The following is a 23,178-nucleotide window of genomic DNA, read 5'->3' on the forward strand; positions in this document are numbered from 1 at the left end:
TGCTATGCGCATGTGTTTACTACATAGTAGATGAACACTTGGCATTCTTCATGCACTAGGCTTCAAATTATTATTAGCAGGAAGATAGATCATGTATGTTTGAATTAGACCAAGGCTCTGTTCAGTCGATGCTGTTTTCTATCATCAAAACATGGTTTTCAAAGTTGTTTGAAGTCAAGCCATAATCGTCTGTGATACTTTTCTTTTAGGTCCCTTTAATGAATGTCTTTTAAACCCAAAAAATGAAAAGCAATTCTTCAGATCTGTAGATCATGCTATTGCTTATGTAATGGATCCATTCCAAGTTAAAACATGTGAAGCTCGACATGGTGGTGGGATCAAGAAGAGACAATGAACTGCATAGAATGCGTTAAATGTGAATACTCCACCACGACTGTGATTGGCTAATGCATAGCGCCACTTTTCCTTCAGGCCCTGGTTTGCTTTCAGATGAAAGCTTGAAGTACCACATATGCCTGGCTTGCACCGCAATAGCCATGAGCAGGCTAGCCCGGCTCTTTAGCAAAGCCAGATAGTACCATACTGATTGGCTTGCCAGCCCACTTTTGGTAAAATGTATTCTGAAACTGAAGTTGGATAAGAAAAAGTTGGATAAGGAAAAATACATTTAGCTCTACATCATCAAATTATAGAAATTTAACATTTGCCATTCTTTCAAATGGGTATAGTACCTGGAAAGGATTCCTGATGAGGGGAGCCATGCTGAAGCTGTGGTAATAGTATGCAGCATTTTATATAAAAATAGAATTATGTTGCATTGACATTATTATTACATTTAATAACTGTTGGGTTTTTAATCCTTTTCTCAGTATCCATATTGACATAGGGGCTATTCCACGGTTACTCACGTTACATTTGGAGACACCTTGTCTCATACTTGGAGTTTTAACTCCGTTATTATTGATAGGAACTAAACATCTCCTTATCACAGCAAAGTACACAGTCTGACTATCCTTTGTATAAAAACAAAACTTGGGAAATTTTATTATGCTCCTGGCAAATCTTTGGAATGTGTCGGTTACTCACGTTACATGATTTGGACATGCATAAAATGAAAAGTCGACAAAAGTGAAAAGTCTCCTCATACAAGGCTTTTATGAAAGTTGATTGTATCCATTTCAAAGAAGTATATTAGGGAGACAAACTTTGTATATAATTAAAAAAATAAAGAACACATGGTTTTCACTTGGGGTGCAGATAATATGGTTACTCACGTTACGGTTACTCACGTTACAATTTGTCCATGTATGGTTAACAACACACATGTCATTAAAAATTCAATAATGTGTGTAAACTTCATTACTAGGAACATCAAAAAGAGATTTTATACCCAAAATTGGAACAATTGGAGCTTTATTAGGGAGTAGGAGGGAAAAGTATGATTTCGCTTACTAATTATGCATAAATTAGCATAATTGCTTAATACCAATTTGCATGAAATAAATTACTGTATAGTATTGTAGATTATGTCCAAGACAACCTGCGCGCAAATTTTCGGCGTGATCGTGCGGCCAATGGCCAAGATCCCAAGGGGGGCCTGGGAGGCCCCCCCCCACCCCTCCTCCCCCGGGCCATATCAACTCCCAAAATACCCCGGCCTAGATAGGGTTACAGGTAAGGGCATTCAATGTGTTGTTCGAATACTCTTTAAAGTTTGGTTAATCGAAACCAAGTCTTACTGAAGCACTCTCGCATTGTGATACTTCTACTAATATTCAATTTTTTGTGTGATTGTATGACCATTGATATTTTGATCAACAAAGAGTCACATCAAAGAGGTGTACCCTCATTTTGCTTTTAATTAATAAAAAATAACTTCACTGCTCACCATGAGACTTAAAACTTGACATCCCACAGAAATGTTGCCTAACCGAATAATTTTTACTGGTTACTCACATTACATGATGGTTACTCACGTTACAAAGTTACTCACGTTACAGTTTTTCTTCATCATTTTTATAAAAAAATTGTACTTTTTAATAATTTTGATAGTCATCACTGTGTCAACGATTGTTTAAATGAAGAGAATTTAAAATCCCACCAATTAACTGTGACGAATTTTTCTCTCAGAAAACAAAGTCAGTTTTTTTGGTTACTCACGTTACATCACCTGAGCAGGTTGCAATATTCATTTTTAAATGAGTACTACAAATTTACTTGAAAAGCTGTTGTGTATTTTAAGTAATTTGACTCTTCTAAACTTCAGAAATATATAAAGTGGTATGTTGTTGTAATAGCAAAATGGTAATAAGGCATATTTCAGTTTTCACTATTTTTCTTGTATTTTGGTACAGAATGGAAGACACAACTTTTGACCATTTTTTTCCAAAGTATACATATGAAAATAAACTTTTTATTTCTTGTTCCTGAAACTATCATGTATGAAGGACTTAAAGTATTAAAAAATTCAAGAAAATATTGAATTTGAATTTTTAAGCTCATGTCCACCAACCTGTGGAATTGCCCATAAGCGCAGTGAGACACAAGCGCCACATTTCGATTAGTGTCAGCAGAGGCGTTGCAAACATTAAACCAGGGCTAAGATTTGAAAAATAACTTTGAAAGGGTTTGTCCCCTTTTTATGAAACTTTGCCATAGGGTTTTGTACGGTAGTTGTTTTTTTAATGAAAATGTGTGATATTTCGGTGTCAAGAATTTGACACTACAGCTGTATCGAATTGCATACTATGCAGACAAGACTTACAGGAGCATATTACATTCCACTAAAGGTGTGCGTTTGTATGAGCTCATGAAGCTATTTGACAAACATGAATCATGATTCAAAGCACAAACCTAAATAACGGTAACTGCAGAATCAGGGTTTAGTTGACCCCCTCTCCAACGTTGTTTTTCCCCCATTTCAAGCCTAGCCAGTGTGCATCATAGTTCGCAGTTTGACCCAGGAATTATAGGTCAACTTCAACGTGGGTTTAATTGTGAAAGATACACTACGTCGGTTTGCAATGCATGTGTATGGCTGTGTGTAGTGAAAGAGAAGAATACCGAGCTTTCGATTATCTTTGACTGCAACGAAGTCCTAGTTCACCGTAATTGGTGACACCGCTCGTTCAGTATCACGTTCGTACAATGATGAAAACAGTTTCGATTTCAGTCACGTAAGTGTACCAGGCCACATCATATACCAGCGTGATAGCGAGCGGGCAGTGGGCTGATGCTCTGCTGGAGAATCATGCGTAGCATCACGCCACAAAACAGTAGGGCGTCTGTGGGTGTAACATTTCAACTCTTGCGCAAAAAGCCAAAAAACACAGTTGTTTGGAAATAGAACATCAATTATCTATTAACGGATATGTAGTTTCTGAAAACAGGACACACTAAATTTAATGAAAAAGCTGGTAACAAGCAGTAATTTGCCATTTAATGTACCAGCCCTGTTGAATCAACGAAATTCAAATGTTGATGCGGCTTCATTCATTTTTGCTAAGCTTGGATGATGTCATCATGTACCAACTAGCGCTCGTTCAAGCATGATGACACCGAAGTCAAAACCCTCAAATACGAGTCACAGATTTGGGCAGTGAACGAGAAGGCTCCTCACGGATTACTTCGCGCATGCGCAGGTCTCCCAAAATTCCTTTATCTGGTACGTCCACATGGCTCGTCGTCACAGAAAATGAAAGGTCTCTAATATTGCTGGCACCGCGCAGTATGATGTGAACACAGACGTACTGTAGGCCGACACAATGACGTTATAGAATCATGATTCAAATCACTGTTACGTTTTTGCGACCATTTTCAAAAGTGATTCTGCAAAAATATCTTTTCAAATGCCCCTTTTCTGTGTTTCATGTTTGTAATTTTGTACTTTTACTTTTGGCTAAAACGTAACTATAACCAGACAGATTGATCTTTCTAATTGAGTCTGCTCATTGGGACTGTATGCTTTCGGTCTTTAAATTATGTTCTCCTTACATGTAAATTGTAAAAAAAGCTACATGTCGACTGTACATAAGCGCTATTTCAAATGCCATATTACATACAATATACTAGGACAAGGTGAATCCAATTATTGTAGGATTCACTTTAAAGACCATCGAAGATCCATATTTTATGAGCCATTTGACTCATTATGCCCTTAGAGCAATATCTTAGTAATTTGCACTTACTGTTATGGAGTGAAAGGGAGATAGAAAGTAAAGCTTTGTTTATTACCATGTAGGCACTCTTACACATTAGATCTAATTGATTTTTAATTGGGCGATATGGAATAGATTAATTGCTTCTTGTTTTCAGGCAACCTGTTCAAACAACCAATAAATTCACTCTCACTGACTGGTGGTACTACAGTGCTTACAAAGCAGGACAGTGCCAAATATATTTTTTTATCTACATACATGTGAAGATGATGTAGATGTGATATTAATGCTTGTACCTTCATGATAATGAAAAATGGGAGAAAGGTTGATACAGATGCTGAAGATACCTCCTGTAGTATGTTCTTCATTCCATACAAAAGAACACTTCTGGTAATATAAAGTAAATGAGTCCCAATATTACATGTATATCTGCACTAGTTTAGCATAGCTATATACTAATTGTCCTTTGAACTGTATATTCATTGGATATAATTTATTTCAGCCTTTACGTAGAACTAGAAGCTTTGCTGGGCCCATTGTCGATTAAAAACACTGGTAATTATAAATTGTAGGGCACAGTACTGACTGCTGTGCTACAGTGTCAGATACATCAGTAATACATCAATAAATTTTCATTGCATATTACATTTTCCATAGATTTCCAATTAATTGAATATATATTTATTTATATATACGTTTCTACTCATTTATTATTAATATTAAGCATGCATCAATCACACACATGTAAATCGAGCCTGACAATCATTTCATTAAAAAATAGCCAAAAAATAGTAAATACATGTAGTAAGGACCTCTCTCATCACTGATGTCAAAAAACGGGCTGAGAAAATGTCTCCTTGTTTCAAAAAAAAAATAGTAAGATAGCACTTAGTAAGGACCTCACTCATCTCTGCTCTAAAAAAATCCGGACAATCAATCTTTTTTTACTTGGCCCTATATGTTAAAAACCAGGGGTATGAGCATCATTTCATACTTGAATCTATGGACCCACTGGATCCAAATGTATACATGTAGAATCGTACAACAGGATCGAGCCCAGGTTAAAAGATCTCGCACTTACAAAAAAAAGTCTTTGAAAAAATTGACCATTTGCACCATCTTGTTTAGCCTACAATCTTTGCAAGTGCATAATCTGCAGCTATTTTTACACTAGCCATTACTTAGCAACGTGTCTGAAAAAGTGAGAGAGCAAACACTGTCTACCTCTCCTTTTTGTCTTCTAATGAATCATTGCTTTCTTATTAATGTGTGGTGGTAGTTTTGCATATGAAAAATCCCCACGGAATCATGGTTGATAAAAAGCAAAGCGAGAGTATACATGTAGTCATCATTTTATCTCTTTTTCTTGCATGATACGTGTATTTCAAGCCATTGATCTGTGAAAAGGACTTCAAGCCAGGGCTGAGCTTAGCCTCTTGTCGAGGCCCTGGCGGCTGCTGTCCGACCGAAGCGAGGGATTTCCTAATTCGCGAAGGCCTGGTGAGCGCAGCGAGCCAGGGCCTCTTGACATCTGAGCTGAATTATATATTCATGAGGAACGTTTTCCTAATGAATATACATGAGTCATGAACATTGGCGGCGGAAGCCAATAAATTTAGGGGGTGTCCACCTGAAATTTTGGGATGGACACATGTAAAAAATAGGACAAGCGCCCCAAAAATTTTTGACAAGCAAAAAAAAAAAAAAAAAAAAAAAAGGTCATCAACCTAAATTTTAGGGGGGGACAGCACACGTTTCAAGGGGGGGCCAGTGAATTTAGGGGGGGACGCAGGAAAAAAAAAAGACAAGCAAAAAAAAAAAAAAAAAAAGGTTATCAAAAAAAATTTAGGGGGGGACCGTCCTATTTTTTACATGTGTCCATCCTAAAATTTAGGGGGGGACACGTCCCCCCCGCTTCCGCCGCCTATGGTCATGAATATTACCAGTCACCACCGGGGTTCAGATTACTAGTACAATGTAGTAAACTACTATTCTGCAGAGGATTTATTAAATTGCGGGACACTAAAGGGGATATAACCAGCAAAATGGTACAAGTAGTGGTACTACTAGTATGAGCTGTAACAGACCCATTACGCCCGAAACTTCCAGGGAGATCGGCCTGGTCAGACTCGAGTCAAGGAAGCACCAACTGAACAACTTGACTCCGGCATTCCCTCACTGCACTGCGGATATCGATAATCGATGCAAAGTAGAATCGCATGAAAGATGGGAAAGATTACATTTTTCCCTTTTTTTTGACCTCGCTTTCCTGCTCAACAAAAATTATGATGCAAAGCCAGCTGGAGTTCGTGATTTCGCCTCTGAAAAGTTAAGCATAAACCGCACTCTCAGAACCACGTTTACGATCGACGTTTGAAAACGCTGATTCCGTCCTCAATGGAAGTATAAACATACCCTTTAAAGTCTAATAAGATGTCTAGGATTTATGCAAAGGCCTTCATATACATTTGTAAATATTGAAAACAAATGGATAGAAAGTGGGTGTGATTGTTGCTTTGAGAAAAGACAATAGGTGGTTTCAGACCGCCTCAAAGTTTGTCAGTTCTAGGTATTTGCTGATCAGAAAAATTTACCCGATCAGAAAATACCAGGTAACATTGGCAATGTGAAAGCAAATTACGAGTAAAATCCCCAAAAGGAAATACCCACTAAATAGTAGGTGCTTGGCAAAATTATGAGAACTTTCGCAGGGATTTTTCATAGGTCGCAGGTATTTTGGCAATGTGAAAGAATTTTATGGGAACTTTAGCCCAGCGTGTAGTTGGGCGCGGGCACCGTTTGTGCTGCGCAAGTGGTTTTGAATCTCGCGCCTTGCCTGCTTATCAGACCATACTGCGCGTGATTCTAACTTACGGAATTTATCCTGAAGGGTATGTTTCGGGGTGGTGTGAATGCAGGAATAATTATTGGGTATTTTTTAGCCTAAAAAAGTTCTTGTAGTTTAACGGGGATTCTTATGATCGAGGTGGATTCTTATGATCGAGGCGGTTTGAAACCACCTATTGAAAACAGAAAAAAGTGACCCAGTTATTGTTTGGGCAAGGGCTTAAAATACTTCCTTGGCTGGCCTCCTTGGCTATATTTAGAACATTGTCCTCCATTGCTGTGGAGGGAGTGCAATGAATCAGCTTGATTTGGCCATGACCTCACAATTGGTGGAGTGCACTGATGGGTGACCCCTTGCATGTCTGTAGTGTGGATAAGAGAGCTAGTCTGGTCTGAAAGCACAGACTGAAATTTGACACTTTGTTAAACAATACCATGTTGGTAAATTGCCAATTCGTCTACTGCCAACTTCTGCACTCACCATATGGTCTTTCATTTACAATGTAGTCTATTGCCATTTCGTCTAACAACCATTGGGTCTAATAACCATTTGGTCCAACTATCACTTTGTCAAATCAACATTTTGTTTATGACCATTTCGTGCCTAATTTCCATTTCAGTTTCATTTATTTTGCACAATCAAAACTTAGTCCAATTAGACCAAATGGTATATGGACTAAATGGCTATTGGACCAACAGGTTATTAGACAAAGTGGTGAGTGGACGAATTGTCAATAAGACCATGTGGAAAGTGGACGAATTGATGTTAGACCAAATGATAGTATAGACGAGTTGGCAATGGGATGAATTGGCATGTAAGTAGAAATGTGTTAAGTGTGTAAAATCCAAATTTCAGCTGTGAGCATTTCCACATATTAAAAGACTGGTAGACAACTTCAAAGCATCGCACTTAAAAATGCTATTTGTTTCACTGAATTTATAACACACAATATCTAGGCCTACCTTTAGCCTAGATGGATGCGTTATCATTCAGAAAATGCATATGTTGGCCTACATGCAATAATGGATACCCCAAAACCAACACATTGTATCTGAAACTAGATTGCTCTGGTCTTTTTGTACCCGTACAGTGTAGTTCAGTACACCTGTAGTAGTAGAGATTCCAATTCCCAATTCAATATTTTATCTGATAATGAGTATTCTTTAAGAAGCTTTGAAGAAGCATTGTTTGGGCTTTTCTCTTTTGCTCACATTGTGGTGCATTCACAGAATCGGCTTCCATGAAAGCCTACTTGTACATGTACTACTAAAAATCCTCTGCTGTGAATTTGAGAGAAACAGTTCGGCCTGCAACACTGAATTAGTCTGCTTGAGCCAACTGTACCATGCTAACGAAATGTTCACGCAAAGTGAAATGAATTTAGAATCACCCATGGATAGCTTGTGCTTGGGTGAACTGCTCGTAGTGTAAAGTAAAGCAGCCAGGCAGACGCATACCATACGAAAGAGGGTATCTCAACTGACTGGGCTGTGTGGGCTGTATAATTGCGTTTATTTCATGTGTGACCCATCAGAAGTTCGAGTCAGTGAGCTAATGAATGCCTCTTCCTTGCCTGCTAGCCGCACCATATTACCTGATGTGTAAATAATTGCCCGTTTGTCAAAGGCACTAACATTTTCAACCATGACAGGATTGGGTTCTGCCCTTCAAAAAGCCCAAAGTGTAGGAGGTTAGGTCAAATTGTCGTTCATGTTCCTTTTGATGGGTTGTTGTGAAGGGGGATGAAACGATGGTACCTGTCATTGAAGCTAATGAATCGCAAACTTGATGTTTTGTGAATTTGTAGCATGGGTTGACAACCTCTCATCGTAACATCTGTCCTACATGTAAGCATGGATACAATGCCCCCGAAACCTGTGAACATCCATGGTTTGCTTTTGGTTGTTCTTACCCTTTTCGTCCCTCATTCAACAGACCGTTAACACATTGCTACAAGAAAATAACTATAAATAACTATATTTTATGTTGATTTTGCATGTTAGTGCAATCATGCGCACTACAAGAGCAGACATTCTGTGATGTCATTAGCATTGGTTAGGAGAATAGAAAAAGATTATGCATGCCTGCTGTATGGATATGTGTTCTTGAAGATTTCCGAACCCACCTGCGTGCACGGCAAATCAATACTGACTTGCCAATCAGTATTTCCTTTGCAATATCCACTGTGTAGATAAATGAATAGGACAATTTTAGGTTGGCAGGCAAAATCATGGATGCCTTGAAAAAAAAGAGAGAAAGAGAAAATGTGATTGCTTGAAGCATTCAACAGGTCCACTCAGTATTATGTACATGATTGGAGGCAGGTGATATGCACACTTACGAATATGAAATTTGCTGTTGGGCAGCGATGCCCTGACAACATGCACAATATGTAGCAAGAAGTTTAACTACAATTAAGTTACTACTCAGAGCTGTTTTCCAATATTTTCTTTTGAATAAAGAACTTTGTGTATTAAGTGCTGGACCATACATTTTGTACAGAAGATTTTTTTTACTTTTTCTACATTGAATTGTACATATCAAGTACATTTTCCTTTATAATCGACACAGCTGTTATGCATTGTACATTTCAAGATAGTAGTTCTGCCTCCATCCACTGAAGTTGTTTGCCAACCACTTTATTTACATACTGTACTTTCAGGTTGTTAATCCATCTGTCCCATTTTTGTTCTCCCAATTACTCCAATAATTTGTCAGAGCAACTCCAAATTTGGTACATGTACATGTTTATGCATATAAATGTAGAAGTTACGACTGTCTGAATAGGTTTGAGGCTTTGACATGTTCATGTATGAGGAAAAAGCTCACAATTGTCAACATCCTTGGTTTTGTGATAACTATAGTTTTAGAACCATGTCAGTGTTCATCTTCAAACTTAGATCATGTACATACAGTACATACGATTTACTGGTTATTAAATTGTGAATTTATTTTTTAAAAAGTGATGTGTTTATGGTACAACAGTTTGTTTCCCCTCCTACTTTTATTTTGTATTGTAGAAGTTAAATGAAAAATTAAAGTAAAAGGTGATCTGTCATAAGACAGACCACCAGAATATCCTTAGTCTTCCAAACTTGCACTTGTACAGGTACATGTCGTTGGCGTTTATCCGACTGTCATATCATGGAGCTACATGTAGTAGTAGCTCCATGGTCCTAACGGTCAATTTTGGTCAAAAAATTGATTTTGAATGTTTTGCAGAAAATAAAAGTGCAAGTCCTATTCAGCTCATACAGTAACTAAATTAGTTTCTCGGCAGCAATTTATTTAAGTTTCTGAGATATCGGGATTTCCACGGCGATGCCATACAAATTGTTGATAAAATGCGCAAGTCCCATTGGAAACGTGTACTGTAGCAAAACAAACAACAGCTGCGTGCACTTAATATGCAAATGAGCAGTCAGCCAAACCGTCGTATTGGCACTGCATTGACTTTGCACGTGAAAAAGTGATATGACGTTCTTACTGACCGTGCGCATTGAAATTGCGGTCAGGGTTGTTGTGTCCCCTATGGCGTTTTTGTACAGGGGAAATCTAAACTGCTCAAACCAAAATTACAAGCATGTAGCTGTTTGGCGATATTTTCTCTCTATGATCCTTGGTTTTGTGTAAAAATAAAGATACCAATGTCAAGCAATTGTCTTGGTCTTTCCAACCACATATTTTGTAAGCCTGGGGAACTAGTGTGAAAATTATATTAAACTTTGAAGTTGATTTTCTCTGAAATGGGTTTGCACCGTTGTATATGTGATAGGACGGTTCGGATGACTGCGGACGATGTAAATTTAGCGAATTGTAGATCTTAATATAGGTGCCTGCTGGAACCATGTGTTCTGGGGGCCGTTTCATACATGTAAAGCTGTTCGTAAGTTAAGAGTGACTGGTGAACCTTTCTTACGTGCTTAACCATCGCCAATGAATATACCATTACCACAAGAAAGGATCACCAGTCGTTCTTAAAGTTGCTTGTACATGTAATTTAGGAACAACTTTATGAACACCCACCAGGAACGGCCCAGCCTATTAGATTAATTCACATAGATGTTTCTTAACATATTGATTATGATTTTTCCTTCCTAATTTCAGGATAACTCCAATCTGTATATGGTCTTGGATTTTATTCCGGGCGGTGAAATGTTCTCTCACTTACGGAGAATTGGCAGATTCAGGTAAGAGAATATGAAACAGAATAGATGCATTGAAAGGTGTGTGTGTGTTCTATGTTAATAGACAACAGCTCCTTAAGTTTATAATCCCAGGCTATCCTCAACCCCAGACTATTTTTTTTTCTTCAGAATTCAGACTTTTTTTTCTTAATTCCACACTATTGAGAACTTAAACATATAAAATCAACCTATCCTAATTAATCCAGGAATATCGCAAAGGTAAATAATATTTTTATGATTTCTGACGATAAATGTGTGATCATGCTCTGCATGGTGTGATTGAGAAGAACATGGGCTATACTCCGCACATGTTTGAACTCAATAAAACATACCCCCCAAAAAAAGCTTAAAGAGAAATGCCAGTAGTTGCAGTAAACTCTGATTTCATGAGAAAGTCTGTAAAACCAGGCTTAATTGTCAGCATATCATCGAGGATCTAGATCTGATACAGTTACATAAACTGAACTTTGTGAAATCTTGAAATCTACGCTGAAAAAATGTTCACCTGAAGATCACCAACACATATAGGCACACGTGGGACAGTGTATTATTATTGCTGGAATAAAGACCCGACGGAAGTGACCGAATCCGCACTTATTTTGCTTATTTCTCAGCAATTACACAACTCCTTCCAGAATCCTTTGGCACATTTTTTTTATTCATACAAACAGACACTTGGGTGGTCATTATATTAGATTCTGTAAAAAGTCATTTTGAGATTGTTACCAATACTGGAATTTATCTTTAACATGAACTTTTGCACCAAAGTCTTTGCATAAACGCACGTTCATGACATTCTTCCACTTGGTCTTGAATCACTGGTGCGTAGCCCACCTTTTCCTTAGCCCGAATGGTTTCAAAGTACAGCTCTTAGTACCGCACATAATGGGCCCGCTTTGAAGCAATGTTAGCCTATCATGTATGCAGAGGCTGCAGCTTTTGTCTTTGCCTTTAATACATGTTTGATGCAGTTATAAAGCGAAACATCTGATGTGAAATACCATGCACTATGGAAGCAGCCACTGCCTATATACTTGTTTTAGTTCTTGTCCTTTTATTGACTAGGATACGCAGCGAAAACCTGCCACCGGACATTCCTCAATAAAATACAAGAACTTATGCCAGACCAGGGTGCACATGAAGGCATTGGCTGCACACAGTGCATAGTCATGCACATCAGACGTATTGCTGGCGTTGTGCATATCAGCATCAGACTCGTAAAGGCAAAAACAAAACTGCAGCCTCCGACTAGATTATAATGGCTAAAGCAAGGTCATATGATACCGTATTTGCAAGATGAAATTATTTTATTGCGTAATCTGAAACCGAATTAGGCTTGGCTTAACCCCAGAAAATTGGGAGGGCTAAGGGGATGGGGGGGGGTGTAAGTACTACCTATTTGTGGGCTTTCATTATAAGGAAAATAACTAGAATCTGAAAAGCATGTTCGTGTGATCCTGTTTGAAGTTAATTTCCTTCATGTCCAATTGGAAATTATTCCTTTAAATAGTCAGGGAGATAAGCTGAATTTGCAACATGTCAGTTGTGTCTAGTGCACCAATGCCCTAGGGAGGCGAGTACGTATATCTTGCTTTTGCTTCATACATAATGCATAAGATGTTGACCACATTTGACACCTTAATTGTAGTTTCAGAAGACTAGAGTGGAATTTTTGTTAAGGGCATTTGTACTTGAAGTTGACTTGATAAGAGACTACATGGACATGTATGTCTAAATTGCATCTTCCTAATGAGTTTTCGTTATAATTGCATTATAAAACAAGCTGAATATATAAAAGGAATCTTGTCGTGATAGATTGCATGATATATTGTTAAAATGTAGTGCATATTTAATCTGTATGACAATTAAATTGTACTGATGTTTATTTCCCAGAAGAAATTCTCAAGGCAAAGGGATACATGTACATGAAAAAAAAATTGGGAAGGGGGGGTTATTGCGTTTGAGAATATGTCAAATCTAGCATTTACACAGTTGCTTTTGAGCATTTCCATTAAACACAGTCAATCTAATATACATTACAGCAAGCCCGTACTTATTGAAATAATTTTGATATGGCAAACATAATTATTCTTTGAGTATGAATATAGCCTTTTTTGTTCCTCCCTCTTTTAAGCGTTTTCATGATAGCGTTGAAATATTAAACTCATGAAAACTTTTGACTTACAGAAATTTAATCATCTCCGTATTTATTAAGTTCTTTAATTGAAAGGAATCAGAGAGAAACGGGAATAGACTTACAAGGAAGAGAAGTACATTGTATCTACTCCATTCTGCACTGCAACTCCTAGGTACACATGTAACTTAATCTCGCATCTTTGACTCTGCAGCCTCAGTGTACATGTACATGCACATGTAGACCTATAATTTCATGCAAAGGTTTTACCTGGGGGACCTTGCATTCTAGTGGGGCTTGTTTAAGGCATACTCTACATTAGTTGGGACAGTGTAATATGATTGAGTTAAAGAATTGAAATGGATAAAATAATAGATCTGAAACGAAGTCTGGGCACTACATCAAGCGTTTGGGCTTTGGAAATTATATTTGTAAAATAAAACTAAAAATACACTTCCAGTGTCTAATTTTCATATTTTCTTAAATTTACTTGTAAACACTTGAATCTACTTTGTTATGAATTCATTAGATATAAAATAAAGATTCAATTACAAGGCTTTACATTAATAATCATTGATTCAGACTTACAAAGATTATTTTTTTTGCACCTTTTCTTGTAGTTTTCAAGTTGAAATGCAAAATCCTTTTTTTACACTTCATGTATAGCACTCTTGTTTAGAGAGTAAAAGATCTTATTTTTTATTCAAAGAGAATAATTTACTTCAATAACTCCATACATCTACTTGATTTGCTAGTTCAGCCCTCTGGACTGCCATACCCGAATAGAACTCCCAAGGATTTAAAAAGCGCGAGCGCGCCCTCTCCCGTTCAGGCTTACTACCCATGATCACCGCGCAACTAGCGTCCATCTTCCTCTTTTGCTTTCGGCAAGCCACCTGTCAAGACGTGCTCAGATAAGTCTCCTAAGAGCTCAAATCTTTTTGAGCTTTGGTATATTATTTTCGCTTATCTGTGGTGCTTTCTCCCTTTTAATTTCAATCTTTCCATTTGTGTGTAAGATTGTGTTCAGAATTTACACTTGGCGTGACTTTTTAGACGTGTTTTTGGTGACACTTAAATTGTTTTCTAACGTTTGAGTTCTCGTCGCGCCGCATCGCTAGCGCGTTCGCGAGGCACCGGGCTTGGCCTGCCTACGTGGCAGCAAGCCTTCACCACCTGTCATGGTTATTGTTCTTCACGTTCAAAGCGTGGTGGCTTTTGGTGCCGTTTTTGAATTAAATTCTAGACAGCCTCTACACTTTGTTGTCGAGGGTGTTATTGTTATTTCTTTTTGCAGGTTGGGATCTTCAACTCTGTTCCTTCCTTGCTTTCTGGAATTGATTTATTAAGATTTTCGATTGATTATTGATTGATTAATTCTTCAATTCTCTTTCCTTTCTGTTCTGAATAAATTTCTTAATTGATATTTTATTCACAGGCGGATCTTAAAGCTCAATTCCTTTTTCCTTCTGTTCTGAATAAATTTCTTGATTGATATTTTATTCACAGGCGGATCTTAAAGCTCAATTCCTTTTCCTTCTGTTCTGAATAAATTTCTTGATTGATATTTTATTCACAGGCGGATCCTAAAGCTCAATTCCTTTTCCTTTCTGTTCTGAATAAAATTCTTGATTAATATTTTATTCACAGACGCTTCGGGGATTGTTTAATTCGGCTTACGCAATTATACCTGATGATTGTTTGGTTATTCAATCCCCCCTAAAAAAAAAAAAAAAAAATTTTTTTGTTCTTTACAGGTGGGGTCTCCGTCCTGTTAGAAATTTTTTTGACCTGTCCCGGAATTGTTTTCTTCGTTCAATTCCCTCTTCCCTCCTAGTCTTATATATTTTTTTATTTCGACAGGCGGGCTCTACGATTCCCTTTGAGGATTTACTGTGTCGTTCTTCCTCTTGGAATCGTTACTAGAGACGTTCCTCCTTCCTCCTGTTCTGAATTTCTTTACCTTTCCACAGGAGGTTACTTTTTTTTTTTTTTTTTCCTCTTGGAAATTATCGTAAAATTTCTCTTATCTAGGAATTATTTGTCTCTCAATCCCTTTTCTTCCTGCTCTGAAATGCTTGTTTTTGTGTTTCTTCGCAGGTGGAAACTTCTTTCTCTTCTGAACTTGCATTCATTTTTGAATTTTTGTTTCGAATTTTTCCTTCGGGCACAAAAAAAAAAGAGAATATAGTAGGGGAACCTTGTAGGAGTTCTTTTTTCAAAGTCTCCGACCTCCTTTTTATTTTCTTACAGGCAGATACCTAAACTATTCTTAGGTTCTTCTTCCTCCCTACCCCTCCCCTCTTGTTTTGTTCTGTTTGCTCAAACAAACTCCTTTTAGGAGGAGGGAAAGACCACTCCGGTCTCCACTTTTAATCTAAGCGAGATCTTTGTAAAAAAAAAAAAAAAAAAGAAAAAGAAAAATTCTTGTTTTTCCTTTTTCAGGGTAGAGAGAGGTATCTTTGAATGGGACTAACACAGCCCCAGAGGACCTGGTGCCCTCCACGGGGACCGTCCCGATTGCAAGTTACAGAAGTCGGCCGCCTCCAGGCGAGCAGGAGGGACGCCGCGGTGAGCGCCCAGCGGCGGTGAGTATGAGGGTGCGTCGATCAGCATTCCGAATTTGCGGTCGGATGCTAAGAGAAGGAAGGCCAAGACTGTGGTGCCACGGTCTCGGACAAAGGAAAAAGTGGTAGCCAAGGCTTCCAAGCCTAAACTAGGTCCTGCCGCCGCAGCACCCATAGGGCTATGCGACCCACCGGCTACCGGGTCACCAGAAGTCCGGAGGGAGAGTGCGGTTCTCTCCCCCCGGCACAGGTCAGGATCTCTGCCGTATAAGTCGTCCTCCGTTGAAAGCATCGGGAGAGATCGCCCAGCCCCTGACCGCGAGAGGCGTCACACAGACTGTAACCACAATCTGATCGTGACCACAATCTGACCCCGTCAGATTCGGGTGAAGTTTCGTTGTTGGCGGCCGCCCTGCCAGGGGCGGCAAATCGTAAGAGATCACCCGTGCCTCTTGTGCCTTCTTCTGCTCCGGCCACGCCGGCGGAGCCCGCAAAATAAGAAGAAGAAGAAGAGGTCGAAGGAGAGGTCGGCCAGCCCTGTTGCCATGGGCATTCCTCCTTCAGACCCTCTTATCGGTGGCCAGATGTTACAGTCATACATGTTATGCTGCTATATTCTGCTACCGCGAGAGGCGTCACACATCGGGCTGTGACCACAATCTGACCCCGTCAGATTCGGGTGAAGTTTCATTGTCGGCGGCCGCCCTGCCAGGGGCGGCAAATCGTAAGAAATCACCCGTGCCTCTCATGCCTTCTTCTGCCCCGGCCACGCCGGCGGAGCCCGCAGAAAGAGAAAAAGAAGAAGAGGTCGAAGGAGAGGTTGGCCAGCCCTGCTGCCATGGGCGTTCCTCCTTCAGACCCTTGTGTCGGTGGTCAGATGTTACAGCTATTCATGCTGCTACATTCTGCTACCGCGAGAGGCGTCACACATCAGACTGTGACCACAATCTGACCCCGTCAGATTCGGGTGAAGTTTCGTTGTTGACGGCCGCCCTGCCAGGGGCGGCAAATCGTAAGAAATCACCCGTGCCTCTTGTGCCTTCTTCTGCCCCGGCCACACCGGCGGAGGCCGCGAAGAAGAAGAGGTCGAAGGTGAGGTCGGCCAGCCCTGTTGCCATGGGCGTCCCTCCTTCAGACCCTTGTGTCGGTGGTCAGATGTCACAGCTATTCATGCTGCTACATTCTGCTTTCGAGTAGTGCGGGTTCACCCCACCCTCGACGTCTACTCACCCCGCTGATGCCCCTGAGCATCAAGCGAGACAAGTGGGCAATAACCACCAGACACCCGGGAAATCCTCGAGCGATTCTGTTAAATCGCCAGCCAGTGCACCGACTAACCGGGTGCCCCAAGATCGCGTGTGCTTTCCAGCATTTTCGTCGATCTCAGAGCACGTGTCCCAGCCGACACGCGGGGCCACCCCGGCGCTTACTGGACAACCTCCCGGTTCAGTCCATAGAGCGAGACTCCCTTTACGAGGACAACCCCTATCCCGCGGGCGACTTTTCAGTAAGCGCTCAGGCGCTGCTTGACAAGTATCTACCTCACATCTACCCTCCGAGCGGGGGTATTGATGAAGCAAGGGAGTCCATATTTTCTCGCCCCGCCTCTTCAGGCGCTCCGAGCTCAATCGGCCGAATTGGGGGTCTCGGAGAGTGACGGGGTCGCTCTAGACGAGGCGGCTCCTACGACGAGGAAGCCGCCAGCTCCGTGGGTGTAAACCCACCCCCGCTCTGCTGCTGCCCGGAAGCGCCAGGCTCCGGCGCCGCCGTCTCGAAATTTTCAAGCCTCTCGAGGCTAGCGAGAAGGCAGAGGCAGGGGGGGGGCGATTATTATGCAGCTACTCCCGAATTCGCCCTCTACGTCAAGCTCACATACGGCGACGACTCCTTCAGCGGTAACCCTCTCCATTCTTCCCCCTAAGCGGGCCCGTAGATTGGAGGTATGAATCTGTTACATACCGCATGCCGCACTTCTCTCGTGAGAATGTTTGGCTGCTTTGAGAGGACAACCTATCACGTCCGCGGACCGTCCGCCCAGGCGACGGGACCGTCGCTTTTCTGGCCTGAACCTCACTTTCTATTCAAAAGTAAGGGTGCCCTGTCTTACTTAGCTCCTACCCTTGCAACGCCAGAGTCAGGGCTATAGTACAGACACCCGTTCTCCAGCGATCGCCGCTGAAGAGAGGGCGACTCTGATATGAGCACCATCACCGCTCAGCGGTATGTCTCACTATCTCATAGCTCTCCGAGCTTATGAGTATGTATATCGGATCTGAATGTCACGGCGATTAAAAGTTCTCCTGTGCTTAATAATCGCTATGCCTTCACCACCCGATGCATTATGGTTATGTTAACCTATTTGTCTCGTATTCGGGCGGCTCGTACGAACCCTGCCCGAGCTGCCATCACCGGTCGTCCCCCCGGACACCGCCGGCAGCACCCGCACCGAATACGTGGAAGGAATCAGCTTTTCATATGCTAGATATCCCTCCTGTTGACATTCACAGCTGTTCCCCGAGTCTTTCCCGGTTGGGTAAACATCATCTCGGAGGAAAGTAACCGCCGTACATCTCATGAGATTGTTGGCTATGTACGTGCGTTCAAACTTGTTTAAAGCCCCAGGATTCTCTGTCGGCATTCTATGCCTACTTTCTGGGCACACCCACCGTACCGGGTCGGCGAGTTCACACCAAACTGTACACCGCCAGACCATCGGTCGAGCTCTAACTGTCTATCTTATAGACTGCCCTCTATGTGGGTCAATCTTGCGGGCGTCTCCGCCGCTCCCTCCTTGTGCGGAGTGGTCTACGGTGGATGTCTTTACCGTGCCCGTTAGTCGAATCGGCTTCTTTCTTAGAAATTTTTTCACGGCACACTCGAGTCGCCCCGCATGCTGCTTTCATCCTCCTTCCATGCAAGGCATGTGGCCAGGGTCACCGCACGACCGAGGATGATGTAACAGTGGATGGATGTATGCTTATGCCTTCCTAACCACGATCACTACGACCCGCCTTCTCTCGGGCCGACTGTGGATGAGCCTCTCCATGTAAGTGATTTACTTCACTGGAGTTCTTCTTTTAGAAATTTAGATTCTCATCCCCCGCTGCTTAGGGCGTCATTTTTGCCGCCCCCCCCGCAGCTTTTTGGAGCTCCTTATCTTACCGATATCGGACTGTTCCACGCTGCCGCAACCGGCGCCGGCGGTGCTCGCTCTTACGATCACCTGAGAAACAGGCCTTGTGACTGTTTTCATAAACAACTGGTTCTCACCGCAGACTGATGGAAATTTTGTGATTACTTCCTCAAGTCTCCTCGCTTGTTTCTTCAAGCGAGGACTTCGACACTCTTAGCCAGTTTCCGTCCCTAACTTGATAGGACAGGGCCGTTGCTACCTCATTCGATTCCGTTGGGAATGTAACGGTTGAGGTATCATATCTGGCGATGTCTGTTCGTTTAGAGCATCTCTTGATGGTCGTTTACACGTAATATCGTGACAGATTTTTTTTCGCCAGCTCCCTCTGGCGTACACTTGCTGCTGCTAGGGATTCCCCCGCCCAGCGGACAGCCATCGCAGCCTAGCCTCACGGGCTCTCTCGGCGATGGTGGCTTGAGCCAAGCCACCTCTTCCACCGCGGGCACTGCACCCTCAGATGGGTGCTTCAATCAGTATGGGAGAAAGGGGATCCTGAGTTCTCTCTCGATCACTCGGTCTAACACACTTTTGTCGTGATGTGTACCGCGCTGTATCCCTGACACGCCCGGTTGAGCTGTTTTGACCAGACTGCTCTATTCTACATAGGCAACATGTCCGCGGCATTCCTTATTAACAGGATGGCACTCAGTCGCTTTCTCGACCCTTGTCTGCCTTACGAGTGGTTTTCTTCCTAAATCCCTACTCTCCGTCGTTCCTGGTCCCCTTCGGACCGCTAGTAACTTTTTACCACAGCTCTCTATCAGAATTCTGCAGATTTCTGCCCTCACGCATTTGAGACAGATATCGAATTCTGGGCGTTTTCTCCCACGCGGAGGCTTCCCCTACAGAAATTTCCAAGCTTGCGGGAAGCGTGCGACTAGCTTGCGCAAGCTTGCGGCATGCTAGTAACTATCATGCGGTTAGCTTAATAAGCGTGTGATATGCGTGCAGAGTAATAGTTAAGCGATCTTTTAGCGAGCAGGGACTGTTCGCTAGCATGCACTCGCTTATTAAGCGAGTGCCCTGCTAGTCGCATGCTAGTTACTAGCAAGCGGCACGCTTAAATTTCGGTAGGGGTTCTGAGATATCTCGCCTTCTCAGGTTGGTCGATTGATCACTTACTGAGCCTTAAAAGCTTCAGCTTTCCGATCACGATTCTTGTTGAAATTTTCAACAAATTTCGATTCTTACGCTCTAGTCAGCAGGTGATGTTGTTCTCCTGACACTAGGCCGAGGGCCCATGATACTTAGTATTCCTGAGTATACAGGGCATTCCTCTCGAGGACATTTTTGAGGGCCGCCTTTTGGCGCTCAACTAACTCCTTCACTTCTTTCTACTTGAAGGACATTCCGTCCAGCGAGGCGAGATTTGCTGCTTCGGCGCTTAAAGCAGCTGCGGCTTTTTCCCCCTCTCCCTAAATTTCGTTGTTTTTGTTTTTTCTTTTAAATTTTCTTAGGCTTACAATTGAAAACATGCCTCCCTACGGTTTGAGTCCGTGCTGGTCTAGCAAATCAAGTAGATGTATGGAGTTATTGAAGTAAATTATGAAAATACTTACCTGATTTTCTTATTTACGAGATAACTCATACATCTACTTGATACCCTCCCACCGACCCTCCGCCTTGCGTAGCAACATGTTTCAACGTATGGGCTTGCGAAAGGTGAGGAAGATGGACGCTAGTTGCGCGGTGATCATGGGTAGTAAGCCTGAACGGGAGAGGGCGCGCTCGCGCTTTTTAAATCCTTGGGAGTTCTATTCGGGTATGGCAGTCCAGAGGGCTGAACTAGCAAATCAAGTAGATGTATGAGTTATCTCGTAAATAAGAAAATCAGGTAAGTATTTTCATAATTTATGTCATGATAGAATTTATTAACCTAGATATTTCAGATTTTTCTGAAAAGACTTGACACAATAGATTCCAATACAATGTTGCCCCTATAGTTGTAGTCTTTGGGGAGGGGCCATTTCCACTTGAAACTATAAAACTATGGAGGCAGTGTAGCTCAGTCGGTTAGAGCTCATGTTTCGGATAAGATTGTAGATCTTAACATGAGGGGTTAAAGTCCCGCTCATGCCGAAATGCGTCTAACAAAAAATCTGATGATATAGCATTGTGTGTAAGCCTGCCATTCAGTGCAGATGTGAATGCAGTTGGAAAACACTGCGTCCATCGGAAAGGACGCAAATGTTGGTCTCGTGTATACATAATGTACATGTAGGACAGTCACAACTTAAGTACGTTAAAACCATTACACTATTCGTCAAAGAGTAGGGTATTCACCCAGTGTATTGCACCTGCTGGTCAATTCAATCTTGACGTTCATATGCCATAATAATCAATATAATGATTGTGGGTATTAACGGAAAAACAAGATAAAAGGTGAAACTTTTGCTTGATCACGTCCTTAGCATTTTCAGAACCATCACCTCTGTAGAGTTGTCATCATGTACATGTACACTGTACAAAATAGAATGCAGTTGCATTCATTTGACCTTCCCCTTCGTGTTTGTGTGATACCAGATTGAGAGTTGGTGGCTGCTGGTTAATAATAATTGAGTCGATTAGATTTTTATTGGTGCATATTCGGTCCCATTGACATGTAGTTGAATTTGCTGCAACAACAAACATTAACAATAGATCACTCAAGATCAATTGTCAGATGGGTTGTGAATTTGCTGCTCTAATTTTTATCTCACCTGCATAGCAGAGTAAGAATATACTGTAGGCGCCACTTTTCCGAGGTGGCGGTGGCGTCAACATCAAATCTTAACCGAAGGTTAAATTTTGGGAATGACAGCATAACTTAGAAAGTATATGGACCTAGTTCATGAAACTTGGACATAAGGTTAATCAAGTATTACTGAACATCCTGCCTGAGTTTGAGGTCACATGACCAAGGTCAAAGGTCATTTAAGGTCAATGAACTTTGCCATGTTGGGCGTATTTGTTGAATTACCATTATAGCTTTGAAAGATAGTGGATCTGATTCATGAAACTTGGACATTAGAGTAATCAAGTATCACTGAACATCCTGTGTGAGTTTCAGGTCACATGGCCAAGGTCAAAGGTCATTTAAGGTCCATCAGCTTTGGCCATGTTGGGGGTATTTGTTGAATTATTATTATAACTCTGAAAGTGTATACATGTAGGTAATATTTCATAAAACTTGGACATAAAGAGTAATCAAGTATCACTGAACATTCTGTGCGAGTTTTAGGTTACATGAGCAAGGTCAAAGGTCAATGAACGTTGGCCACTTAGGGGGTATTTGTTGAATTACCATCATAACTTTCAAAGTTTATACATGTAGATGTATGTTCGGCTTAGGCGCACCGATAGCTCTGCTGTTGCAGAACATGCTTGGGACTCCGATCATCCACCTAACTGGGATGAGGTCAGCTGCATCGCTAATGATAAGCATTGGTATACGCGGCGCATTAAGGAAGCGATCCAGATCCGTTTGCACCCGAGCAATATCAACAGGGACAGCGGCATTGAGATCCCTGATGAATGGTTACCTACCATCCGACGGCATACTGCATCCACGGTTCACAGCGCGCGGCGCCCGCACCAGCGGGTGCCTGACACCAGCGCGGACGCTGATTGGCCGGCTGCATCGGCCAATCACAGCGCGCGGTGCACGCCCGAGCGGGCACCAAGCACCAGCGCGGACCCTGATTGGCCAGCGGCTCCGGCCAATCACAGCGCGGCTCACGCCCGAGTGGAGCCAGACAATAGCTCCCGACGCTATATAACCCGTGCGCAGCAGCGTCTTTGCTCATTGCCTGACGAAGTCTAGCAGCTTGCAGACGAAACGTCGCTTTACTACTACGTTTGCTACATCGTGAGACAACTGGTTATTTCTTCTACTCAATCCTTCACCACGATGAACCTCTTCCACATCATCATGTAGATATAGTTTATAAATTATGGATATAGGGGTAATCAAGTATCACTGACAAGTCTTGGGTCACATGATCAAAGTCAAATGTCATTTATTGTCAATGAATATGAATTGTGTTTTTTGTGAATAATTATGTTAATAGTACATGTAGTTTTCAAAGTCAGCACTGCTGCTATATTGAATCGCGTGATGCAGGTGAGACTGCCAGAGGCGCTCCACTTGTT

General features: G+C 41.7%; 1 protein-coding gene across 1 annotated transcript in view; it reads left to right on the forward strand.

The window, feature by feature from the left end:
* The window catches only part of LOC121423713 (cAMP-dependent protein kinase catalytic subunit alpha-like), a 61,369-nt gene that overhangs the window by 19,701 nt on the left and 18,490 nt on the right, over positions 1-23,178 (forward strand). The window contains exon 5 of the mRNA XM_041619145.1: positions 11,074-11,156. Coding sequence (XP_041475079.1) covers positions 11,074-11,156 — 83 coding nt within the window. The remainder of the gene's footprint in view (positions 1-11,073; positions 11,157-23,178) is intronic.

Source organism: Lytechinus variegatus, chromosome 11 (genome assembly GCF_018143015.1).
Source record: "Lytechinus variegatus isolate NC3 chromosome 11, Lvar_3.0, whole genome shotgun sequence".
In the NCBI taxonomy this organism is placed as follows: domain Eukaryota; kingdom Metazoa; phylum Echinodermata; class Echinoidea; order Temnopleuroida; family Toxopneustidae; genus Lytechinus; species Lytechinus variegatus.